The 12,476-nt window shown below is 40.1% G+C and overlaps 2 protein-coding genes across 2 annotated transcripts; both read right to left on the bottom strand.

The window, feature by feature from the left end:
- Positions 1–1,802: 1,802 nt before the first annotated feature.
- On the bottom strand, positions 1,803–3,212 carry LOC140926956 (tetratricopeptide repeat protein 28-like). Its single transcript, XM_073376628.1, has one exon. It carries the CDS (start codon positions 3,063–3,065, stop codon positions 2,247–2,249), a length of 819 nt encoding a protein of 272 aa, XP_073232729.1. The 5' UTR covers positions 3,066–3,212; the 3' UTR covers positions 1,803–2,246.
- Positions 3,213–10,621: 7,409 nt separating this feature from the next.
- LOC140926141 (tetratricopeptide repeat protein 28-like) lies at positions 10,622–12,475 on the bottom strand. The gene has a single exon (XM_073375931.1). It carries the CDS (start codon positions 12,425–12,427, stop codon positions 10,622–10,624), a length of 1,806 nt encoding a protein of 601 aa, XP_073232032.1. The 5' UTR covers positions 12,428–12,475.
- Position 12,476: the final 1 nt, after the last annotated feature.

Below are 12,476 nucleotides of genomic sequence, written 5' to 3'. Positions count from 1 at the left end.
ACTTTCGGCCGCCATTTCATTATTTAGAGACTTTTATACAGACGGGGAAGACCGCATATGTGATAATGTGATCTCTCCCAGATTACTGACGAATCTTCTGCTATCCTTTACAGGTCAGTAAATCTCCCAGATAAACATTCTATTCACCATTTTCATATAGACCATAATGCATCTTGTTATCCCCCCAAAATAGTGCACAACCATTGTTTCCAGTTTCTGGGTAACATGGGTATTATAGCCGTCCCAAGAGAAACTGAAGACAATGTTTATGCAATTTCCTTCTTTTTTTGGGGGGGGGGGGGGGGGGGGAGAGGGGGTTAGAGAGTAAACACGATACATTATGGCCTATGTGAAAATGGTGAACTCAGTATTTTTGCAGCGTATTCAGCCCTTCAAATCATAAGTTTATTTTGCGGTATTTTCCAGTATGGTTTGAGGTCTTTCAGCATTGAAAAAAAATATATACAATCATTTTGGGGCTGCGTCAAGTTGTGTTTTATGATGGCTCTAATTGGCTAATAACGATGAGAGGAAGCGTTGGGCTACAAATACATTCTACTCGTAGGGTAGGCTACAAAAAGAAAGTCTACAGATTTCAGATTACCAGAGCTTGGTATCTCTCAGATCGCTTTCACGGCTCTTCTTCTGTTAAGGGTACTTATCGAAAATTAACGCTAAAGGAAAGCCTTAACCTCGTTCCCAGAATTCTCTCCTACCCGTCCCTACGTCACTCTCTAGGGACGGGTAGGAGAAAACCCTGGGAATGAGGTTGGGAAAGCCTTTCTCCTTTTTACTCATACTTCGCCTATCAGCTCCCGTGTTACGGCTAAAGTCAGTGAATGATTTGGGCGAGATAAAAGGGTTAGGAGTTAAAACGAGCTAAAGTTAGCTCACGCTTCAAGAAGATCTCTCCGCTGTGGGTCATTGTTTGGAATTGGCGAATCCAGTTGACTTCAGATATTTTTTGACAGGTGCGAAGATAAGAAACTGTTTTCCTCTAGAGTTGTCGTTTCATTCAGTGTGGTCTTTCGCTATACCAAGGTAACAAGGAAAGACGCAAAAATTTAGAACAATCAGTTACCTTCCAAGTTGGAACGGAATCAATATGAAATCCTTTCATACAAGTGATTTGTGCCTGGTTTCATTGACCACCCGCCATTTTCGCACTAAAAATTGGTTGGTGCTCAAAACCTGAGCCTTCCAATCTCTTTATGGTGGTACCTCACTTGATAAAACAGATTTTGTGCGCTTTGCCCGCCAACGTCACAGCACTATATATATTTCGCAGGATTTTACAAAAAGAAATTTGTATCCCTGTATCAGGGGTAAAAGGGCTAAAGAGAGAGAGAAGGGAGAACACTCTAAGAGTGAATTAAGGGATTAAATAAGCAACCCTTTCAAGTTCAGCTGCATTCCACGCACAAATCTCGAAATATGTTAGTTCTTATCTTATGTTGCGTTGCGAAGTATACTATGAACCTTAATTTAAAACTTCTTTGCAATGCCTAAAGGAAGGAAGTGAATTAGACCCGATCAAATTAGATGTTCCATTGCAAAGAATTTTAACACTTATTTTTTAATTATTTATCTTTTTGTATTGCTGCACGATAACAATCAGATACCGCTTAAAACTACAGCTGAAACTAGCGTGCTGAGAAAACACCACATATCAGTCGCGAAACTGCTCCTTTAACATTTAAGGCCTCGTTGCTTTCTAGAGTAGCAAAAAAACTCACAGATTTCAGCCTTGTAATTAGTTTTCTCTACAAATTTTAGGGATTAATTGTATTGTGGGACATAGATATAATGAACCTCTATATAACGAAGTCCTCGGTATGACGAATGATTGAACGAAACCGCGTGAAAGCGAACAAATTTTGCCAGTGCCTTGGCTCTTGGTTTTGTAGGTTCTACGGTACTTCATTTGTCCGAAAAATGAAACAGAACATGATACATGAGATTGACCTTGCTACAGTTTATTATTGAAATAAATTGTCCACTTGCTTAGACTGCTAGTCTCCCACGCAGCCGTGAGTTGTTTCTTCGCGGAAGAGAATTAAGATACCGCTTCTTTTACTCAAACGGGCATTATCTGGGTAACTTCAGGCAGGCGATATCTAAGTCTCATTTACTTTGCCCACAGTCAGATGAAGTTGTAGAAAGATCGACAAGACTTTGTTTCATACCATCTCTCTGCCTTTTGGGGACATAGTTTCTTAATTTATTTACGAGACCCTGATTTCTTCTCATTCGTCGAGAGTGACGTCATCGCCTATAAGCGTAAAAGGCGCCCAGTATTTTACATCGCTGAACGTCTCGGATTCTCTGAGACATTTCATCGCGTGGTTAAGAGACTCGCTCGCACTTCGCCCTTTAACAAGGTTATGGTAGAAGCTTTTCATGAACTCCAACGTGGCCTCGTCATCTATGGCCCAAAGCGACACCAGAACAGAACGAGCACCAGCACCAATAAAGGCACGTGCAATACCGACCACGCCTTCAGCTTTGATCTCTCCTCGACCACTGTGACAGCAACTAAGGACAACTAGCTTGGCTCGCAGCTTCACCCTCATCACATCTTTCATTGTCAACATGTAATCCTCTTGTGCAGGGGTCTGCGATTTCCGGCTTTCAGGATTTGGGCTCAACGCTATCTCTCCGGTTTCCATGCGTCCATGTGCAGCAATGTGTACTACGGCAACCGAACCAATCTGTCTTAGAACTTCACATTTGATGGCCAATTTTCCAGTGAGAGGTGCCGTATTAAGAATCTGCCCAATCATCTGTGCTTCTTGTCTGGCAAAAGGAAGCTGTTCGAGCTGGTCTCCATGGCTGTTGGTAACTTCACTCACGTCTGGATCTCCGACAATTAGAGCTCCACTACTGGAGTGATATTCTGGACAATGAGCAAGAATTTTCAAACTTGTCAGAGAGGGAATTATTCTGACTTTGAATGATTCACACAAGTATTTGGAAGAAGGATTCAGTAATGCAGCAAACGGAGCAAGCCATAATGGACCATCCGGGACAATGATTATTTCATCGCCATCAATTAGATTTAACATCGGGGCAATCACATAGCTGTACAAAGCTGACAAGGGATGAATATCTTCTTGGAGAATGGCCTGTGAGCTCTGTTTGGATGACCGCTCCACAGCAGAGCAGTTTTCGCGTAACACATCTAAAGACCGATTCTCGCAGTTAACATTAGCACGAACACCAATGTTTTCGTAGGCAAATTGAATTAAGGACTGTAATGTTTCAGCTGCAAACTTTGCACAATGATGGCCTAGTGTCTTCCCCCAGTGGAGAACAGGTTTCTCTTTTGAAAGTAACCAGATATTTACTTTGTTTTCGTGCACGTTTACAGCTAAGAATACGATGCTTGATGAAGTGCTGTTTAACATGCCAAATTCCTGTTCTTCTAGAGGTTTTCCTCTGTAATGGCGGTATTGACATTCTTTTAACCATATTGAGAAATCATAAGATCAGCTAGTGACTGGGCCCGACCTTCTTCGGCAGCAGCTAGAGCTTCACCAATCTTTTCTTGTTTTAACAGACATCTCCACAGACTTATGTTAGCAATGTTACATTCGTTGCGAAAACCAATCTTCCATTGATCTTCAGACTGGAGAGACCCTCTTATTTCATTAGACACTTTAACGCTTGATCGGTAATTTTCGACTGCTTTAGGCGGACTTCCCATCAACTCATAGCATCGGCCAAGATTATGGTAAGCGACAGCAGTCCCCATTTTATTTTCAAGCTCTTCATAACTTCTAAGCTGTTGTTTGAAAAGTTCTTCAGCTTTTTTACAATTTCCAAAACACAGGAAAACTCCACCTAAACTGCCATAGGCATCCCCTCTCCCCGCCTTGTCTCCCAGATCTTCAGCAATACGGAGACGAAGGGTGTAATATTCAAAAGCTTTACCATAATCCCCAAGTTTTTCATAAGTGTTGCCGAGATGAAAATACGCGCGTCCTTCCCCAGCCTTGTCTCCCAGACCGTTTGCGATACTAAGGCGCTGTTTGTAGTAGTGGAGGGCTTTCTCGAAGTTTCGAAGACCGGTATGAACGTTTCCCAGATTGCCATTTGCAACTGCCTCACCAACTTTGTCTCCAGTAGTTTTAGCAATCCTAAGTTGTTGGCTATGGTAATAAATGGCTTTTTCGAAATCCCCGAAACTGTCATAAGCAATGCCAAGACCACCATACGCCTCGCTTTCTATGACCACATCTCCGACATCTTTGGCAGTATCAAGGGAACTTTTGTGGTGTTCTATGGACGACTTATAGTCTCCAAGGCTGTGAAAAATATGGCCAAGCATGCTGTATGTTTTTCCTATCTCCCTTTTGTTTCCGATTTTTTTGGCATAGTCAAGACTCCGTTCCAGGTAGCTGATCGCGGTTTTAATATGTCCAAGAGCATGGGAAGCATTTCCTAGTCCTCCATATGCAATGGCTATTTTTTCCTTGTCGTTCAGATCTTTGGCATTGCTCAGGGCATATCTGTAATAATCCAGGGACTCTCTGAAATCACCAAGGCGAAACAAAGCGTCACCAAGACCTGCATACGCATTTCCTTCCTCAAGCTTGTCCCCTAAGCTTTTAGCAGCGCTAAGAAGTAGGTTGTAGTTGACCACGGCTTTTTTATAATCACTAAGACCGGCATAAGCACAAGCGAGATAGCTATAGGTTTTTTCCTCCAAAACTTTTTCTCCCATTTCTTTGACATCACCAAGAACAATGTTGAAATGTTCTATGGCTTTCTTGAAATCATCTGGACGTTTAAAAGCAATGCCCGATCTGATGTAAGCCTTGGCTTCCAAGAACTTATTCATGATCCATGAGTGCTTTATATTTAAGAGCGTCTTGTCAAGCTTGTCAATCTTAGGATAGTCAAGACATGTAACAAGGTTTGTGTGAAGTTAAAAAAAGAATGGGACGGATGACTTTGCCAGAGGATATTTAGGAACGGACCATTAGAAAACTGATGGGGGGCAGGGGGGTTGGGGGTGTGTCAAGGTTTTTTTCTTATAGTTACACGCGCAAAAAGTGAGTTTTTTTTGCTTCGCTGCTAGCGGCTTCGGTGTCAAGCCGACAACGAAGATTCCCGCCACACGCGAGAAAAAACCTCTGGTACGCTGGGTACCAGAATGACCATCTGTTTTGGTGGGAGGGAAAAACCTCCTAGCCTGAACTAGAGAAGAGAAGAGAAGAGAAAATAAATTTAGAAACTGATCTATAGCTCTTAAAATAACAAAGTATATTAAGATATTTGACTTTATAGCTTATAAACACAGCTGAGTTTTTAGCTCCGATATTCTCGAAGAAGATAATCAAATATTCAGACTTGGACTTTTTGCGCTAGGAGTTAACGCCATTCTGCAATATTTTCTTATGTTTTGATCATTTCTCAAATTTAAAATGCTCCTAAATCACTAGTGAGATACAAATAACTTTCACTTATAGTCAGTTGCATAGTTTAAGCTGTAGTGCCTGGACACCAGCGTTTCTATCAAGACATTGCACATGAGTACGCTCTGTGTAAGACGTTAATAAAAGGACTTACACAGCGTTCTGTGAAATGCAGGCATCTCAGCATACTATTTTCATGAAAAAAAACCTTACATTCCCTGCCTAGTGGTGGCATAAGAGCAAAAGAAAGGCGCCATGCCGTCTAGGACAGTCATTGTGTAAGTTACATCAATTAAACTTTAGTATTGTGAGTCATAAGTGTAAACTTGAACAGTGAAAGTCACGTTTAAAGAACAACCTCTGTAATAAAACGAAGCAGCGTCATTTTCATTTATCGTAATGACTAAAACGTGTGAATGAAATTTTTGGAAAAAAATTCCTACAAAGGGTTGCACTTAAAAAAAAAATTCTTGCACAGGCAATCGGCCAGTAAAAAGTTCTTGCAAGGCAAAAACCCCCACCCCTCCCCCATAATGGTCCGCCCCTTAACAATTTAATTAGGAGCTTGAAGCTTTCCAGGAAGAAATATTAATAGCAAAAAAGAAAACATCAATTTATGAATTATCCTGGATCACAGCATACGAGATTCTCGCGCTATGCAAATCCTTATTAATTAAAGATTGAACAGTTGTCGTTTACTGTTCTACCACTTGCTCTCTAGATGTGATTAAGGATTTAGTTGTTATAATTGTTTGAATTGGGCTGTTTTCCTCATAGATGCAGGCTTTTTATTTATTAGCGGAGAAAAATCAGGTTTAACATTTGATACTTACAAATTATGTGCACTGTAAATGGTGGACGGCGTCATGGAACCGACCGCAATTTGGTAGTTGGACGCGGTTGATAATAATAATTTAATATCAGAGACAAAAAACCACAGGATGAACTAAGCCTTTTATGTTTCCTTTAGGAAACAGTATAAGTAAAATTCTTTACAGTGAAACTTAAAGGATCTACCCTTATTTGAGAAAGGACAATGTCATTATGGACAAAAATGGACAATATAATAGAAATACGGTTGAAGTAGTTTTAAAGATCAATTGCAGGCAGTAAAGGATACTGAAAGCCCTTGCTCACACCATTTCTTAGCCTCTTCAAACTTCTTCAACTTCACACAGGTAGTCGCTCCTACGTGAAATTGAGACATGCCACTGAATTCTCTCTTACACGTCTTTAAAACTCATCAGCAGTCCTTTACAAAGCTACATGTTTTAATTGTTTCTAAGGGTTTTAGTAAAATACGATCATCGCTACCAAGTTTTTGAAACCAGGCCATGAGATATATCTTGTATCCTTAGCTCACATGGAGATGGACGAGCCCTGTCCTCCTTTGTTTCCTGACCTTGTACTGATTTCAGGTTAACTTGAACTATGGTGGTCCCATTCTGAACGTGAGTTCCAAATTCCCATATTTTTTTAAATAAATTTTAATGTATAAACAATTCAAGATTTAATGGAAGTGATATTATCTCCATTTAAATCAGGGGTATAAAAGGTTTGGTGTAAAGCAAGTTTTGGGTTATAAGACTTCTCTTCATTGTGTAGCGTGATAAACTGTGTTATAATCTATTCTCACCTCTGACAATAGCCTTTAAGTAAGTGGGATGTAATAATACTGCAACTTTGTAGTGACTAAGTGAATCCTCATAATTTCCTGTAAATAAATAATAATAAAAAAAAAACAGTAATAGAAAATAATAATAATTTTCACCTATGAAAGAATGTACCTGTATACGTTATTCACTTCAGAAGTTTGTAAAAGAAGAACTGATGTGTCGGGAAAAAGAGAGTCACAAGAGTCATGTTAATCACATTTCCTGGCTTGGTCTCACCTGCATCATGATAGGCGTGGAAAGGGGAGGGGGAAGGAGGGAAAAGGGAGTTATTATGCAAAATAACTGGCTTCGTATAGCACGCACTCCTTTCCCTTTTCCATTTTTTCTCTCCCTCCCTCTCTGTATTTTGCGCCTGCCACGCAGGACATACTTGGACTACTGGTCACTGAGAACTCGCTGGATTAAGTTTCAGATCAGTTAAGGCACAAGATCGTATGTGCTAAATTGTCATCAGATACCGTAGTCTTCAAGAGGGTAATGACTGTGCTGAGGTTCATATCATTTTTTAAAATTACAATATTTCATTACTCCTTTTAATTTAATCTTCTATGATCGTTTTTGTTTATTTTGTTTTGTTTATTGTTCTTTTCATTCCTTAAGGTTGAAATTAGTTTTTACAAGAAAACAAAAATACTCTACCCGCATAAAAGTGTGCGGTCGCCCTGTTGTGGTAAAGCTTGGCGTTTAGTTCGTCATCCTGGCTGTTCACATTGATTCCTTCCGTGAAGAAGTAAACGGCTTGAACAAAATCGTGTTTACCGAAAGCTTTGTTACCAGCACCCTTGTGCACTTCTGCTAATGCTGAAAAAAAAAAAAAAAAAAAAAAATTACACCAGTGAAGTTGAAAGTATGCAAAAGGTAACGATTACTTACATGTCCTCTTCATTTCGAAAAGATTCTTATTGCCATCGTCAATCTTAAAAGAGTTAAGGTGATTAAAATGTATACACAGGGATACGGCCGGAATACGGAAATTTTTGCTGTGGAATCCAAAACTAATTTTGTGATAGTTAAGTCTACTAAAAAGGATATATCAGTGAATATTCAGCTTAGAAACATGGATGGAACGTACTATATACTCTCTAGTTCGCAAAGACCAGATAGAAATATCATATCTCATGTATTTGCGCACGAATTTCCAGAAATGTTGGGATTGTATAGAAATTAAGCCAGTTTTTTTTGTTAAGATTAAGGTCGTTGAACAGTCAGGTGCAGCAATAAAGAGCGTATTACAAAAGTCAGATCCTTTCAGAGAGAAAACATGCTCAAAAGTTGACTACTTGGTCCGCCGAAATAACGGAAAGGGATCTTGCCGCAGTACTGGTAAGAGTTATTTATGAGCTAGTATGTCAAGACTGCAAGAATAAGTATGTTGGGGGAAACATCATGAAGCGCCTACACTCGCGGGAAAGAGCTCCTGAATGCTCTGGAAAGACGGGAGGAGAGTTCGGTAATGTGGAGACACTCATGTGACAGGCATGACGGAAACGTTCCTGACTTTGTAATGAATGTCACGGGCACATTTCATAACGAAGCGATGTTAAGACAAATCACAGAGTCTGTTCTGATTAGTAAAATCAAGGAAGATAATCTATTGAACTAAAAAAAGTGAATGGAACTACGTTCGCATCCCAAGGACTGTTGTAACCCAACAGCCTTGTCACTAGGGGTCGTTAAAGTGTCTGTTATTTTGAATACTGTGGCGATCAACTGAAGGGGTCGTTAGACGAAACTAGTTTTGTGAATCACCATATAAATTTAATAGTGTGTTGAAAGTGGAAACACATTAGATTCTTTTTTTGTTTACTGAAATATCTGTTAAGCAACTAAAGCAAATTGCTGCAAGTTAATTTATCCTTACATCTCGTATTCAATTTTGGCTTGGGTTAGCACCTATAACTCGCACCTAAAAAAAAGTGCAGATTAAGCAAAATCTTGTAGGTAGATTAATATTCTTTGTAAACACACGTGGTAAATATACCGAGAGTACTTTCCCATTGCTGAATTCGCTAGACATACTCATACATCGTTTATTCTCTGCATTCTTTAAAATTTACCGATCTCTGGCATAAAGGTTTACTATCCAACATATTTCTCGACACCTTTCTTTACGCTGGCGATATCCATAACTATTAAACAATACTAGATATGCAACCAATCAAAACTCATATAAACCTCGTGTAAGAAAGAATACTGGCAAGCAGAATTCATTTAAGGCAATCGGTCGTTGGAAAAGCATTCCACAATACCTTAAAGAATTGAATAAGAACGCTTTTTTCAAAAAAAAAAAAATAATCAAACATCATCTACTGTTCGAGCAATACTTGTCTAAACCTAGCACTACCTAGTTCTGCCTAAACTCCCTTCTTTTAAAACTTATCTGTATTTATACGTTTGTATTTTGTTTAATTGTCATCAATTGTTGTTCGTTCTTTTCTTTTGTATTATGTTATCATTTACTTATTTATTTTAATTTTGATCTTTCTGGTTCATCGATCGCCTGTATTTATTAATTGGTATTTATGGTGGCCAATTAGGAAACCTAATGGTTCACTTGGCCATCATACTCAAACGTTCAAGTTAATTCTGTAGCAACATCTTCCTGTAAAAATCAACCAAAGTCTGTAAACTAGCATTAGTCAAAATATTGAGGGAAAAGAAACTGAACTGAACTGAACTGAAGCAACCCCTACATGTTCAGTTGCAGATGAAACAGACAATACCGTGCCCGCGCACAAGTCTAGAAGTTTTGTCAGTCTTTTCTTATGTTTCATCATCAAGTACAGTCGAGTATTCGAGTATCTACTAACAGCCACGGCCTCTCTACAACGGCCAAATTTTTTTTTGGCGAGCAAGCCATACATTGACTCTTGTTTAAACCTGTCGACAAAAGCCACCTCTCTACAACGGCCACTTTCCTCTTTCCCCAAGGTGGCTGTTGTGGAGAGGTTCAACTGTATACAACTTAATTAATTTAAAGCGTCTCTGCAATGCGAAAATGAAGAAAGTGAATTAAACTGAGGCCCAACAAATTAAACTTAATATTGCAGTGTACCTTTTTGTTTCCTTGTGTTGTCTTCAGCTCTTCTACTGTTGCACAATATTGCTCAAAATTACAGCTGAAACTAGGCTAGTGTACTAAAAAAAAACACGATAAATCTGTCGGGACACTGCTCCTTCAACATTTGAGTCCTCGTTTCTTTCTATCTTAGCAAAAAACCTCACAGTTTTCAGCCATGTAATTAGTTTTCACTACAATTTTGGGGGCCAATTACAAATTCTATATGAGTAGTCCATTTGTGCAAAAACTAATTAAAACAGAACGTAATACATGAGATAGACCTTGAAACAGTATATTATTGAAAAATATTCTTTGCAGTGACTTGTCTCTTCACGGAAGAAAAGGGGTACCACTTCGTGTATTACTTGGGCAACTTCAGGCGATATCTAATTCTCATTTACGTTGTCCACAGTTTGATAAACTTGGCGAACGAGCGGCCAAAGAAACACAAGCATAAGATCGGATCATCTATCTGTCTCTTGAGTTTCTCTATGAGGGCCTGATTTCTTGTTATTTGTCGAGAGAGTGACGTCGTCGCCAATAAGTGTAAAAGGTGCCCAGTATTTTACATCGCTGAACTTCTCGGATTCTCTGAGACATTTCATTGCGTGGTTAAGGGACTCGCTCGAACTTCGCCCTTTAACAAGGTTGTGATAGAAGTTTTTCATGAACTCCAACGTGGCCTCGTCATCGATGGCCCAAAGCGATACCAGAACAGAACGAGCACCAGCACCCATAAAGGCACGTGCAATACCGACCACGCCTTCAGCTTTGATCTCTCCCCGACCACTATGACAACAGCTAAGGACAACCAGCTTTGCTCGTAGCTTCACATTCATCACGTCAGTCATTGCCAACATGTAATCTTCTTCTGCAGGGATCTGCGATTTCCGTTCAGGATTCGGGCTCAACGCAATTTCTCCGGTCTCCATGCGCCCATGTGCAGCAATGTGTACTACGGCAACCGAACTAATCTGTTTTAGCACTTCACATTTGGTGGCCAATTTTCCAGTGAGGGGTACCGCATTTAGAATTTGCCCAATCAGCTGTGCCTCTTTTCTGGCAAAAGGAAGCGGCTCCAGCTGGTCTCCATAGCTGTTAGTAACTTTCGTCACGTCTGGATCTCCTACAACTAGAGCTCCAAGACCGCTGTGGTATTCTGGGCAATCGGCAATCATCTTCAAACTTGTAATCGAGGGAATCACTCTAACTCTGAAGGATTCACATAAGTATCTGAAAAAAGGATTTAGCAATGCAGCAGAGGGAGCTAGCCATAATGGACCATCCGGGACAATGATTATTTCATCGCCGTCAATCAGATCTAATACTGGTGCGATCACATAACTGTACAGCGTGGCTAACGGAAGATTTCCTTCTTGGTTAATAGGCTGTGAGCACGTTTTGGATGACCGCTCCACAACTGAGCGTTGTTTATGTAATGCATCCAAAGATCGATTCTCACACTTAACTTTAGCACGAACACCCATATTTTCGTAGGAAAATTGAATCAAAGACTGTAGCGTTTCATTTGCGTTCTTTGCACGATGATGGTCAAGTTTTCTCTTCCGGTGAAGAACAGGTTTCTCTCTGGAAAGTAACCAGATATCTACTTGGTTTTCAAACACGTTAACAGCCAGGAATATTGTGCTTGATGAAGTGCTGTTTAACATGCCGTTCTCTTTTTCTAGAAATTTTCCGCTGTATTGGCATTCTTGTAAACCATATTGAGATTTAATCAGATCTGCTAGTGACTGAGCCCGTCCTTCTTCGGCAGCAACTAGAGCTTCAGTAAGCTTCTCCTGTTTTAACAAAACTCTCCAAAGACCTGTGTAAGCTTGATTACATTCGTTCCGAAATCCAATCTTCCACTGATCTTCAGACTGGAGGAGACTTCTCATTTCATTGAACACTTTGACGCTTGTTTGGTAATTTTCGAGTGCTTCAGGTAAACTTTTCAGCATCTCAAAGCATTGTCCAATATTACTGTAGGCTCTGCCTAGCATTCCTTTGTCTCCTATTTCTTTGCCAATTCTAAGCTGTTGTTTGTGGCAATCTATGGCTTTCATGTAGTCACGGAGATTTTGGGAAACTGTACCTAGATTGCCACAGGCAGCCCCTTCCCCAGCCTTGTCTTCAAGTTCTTGGGCAATACAGAGACGCCGGTCGTAATAGACCATGGCTTTGTCGTAGTCGCCAATATGTTGATAAGTGCGGCCGAGATGGCCATACGCACGTCCTTCTCCTGCCTTATCTCCCAGGTCTTTTGCCATACTAAGGCGGTGTAAGTAGTAGTAGAGGGCCTTCTTGAAGTCACCAAGA

This window comes from Porites lutea, chromosome 2, assembly GCF_958299795.1.
Source record: "Porites lutea chromosome 2, jaPorLute2.1, whole genome shotgun sequence".
Classification (NCBI taxonomy): Eukaryota; Metazoa; Cnidaria; class Anthozoa; order Scleractinia; family Poritidae; genus Porites; species Porites lutea.
This window is presented reverse-complemented; position numbering and strand designations above follow the sequence as displayed.

Coding starts and splice junctions, on each gene's coding strand:
- LOC140926956 (XM_073376628.1), bottom strand. CDS start 3,065: ATGTTAAATCTAATTGATGGCGATGAAATAATCATTGTCCCGGATGGT.
- LOC140926141 (XM_073375931.1), bottom strand. CDS start 12,427: ATGGCAAAAGACCTGGGAGATAAGGCAGGAGAAGGACGTGCGTATGGC.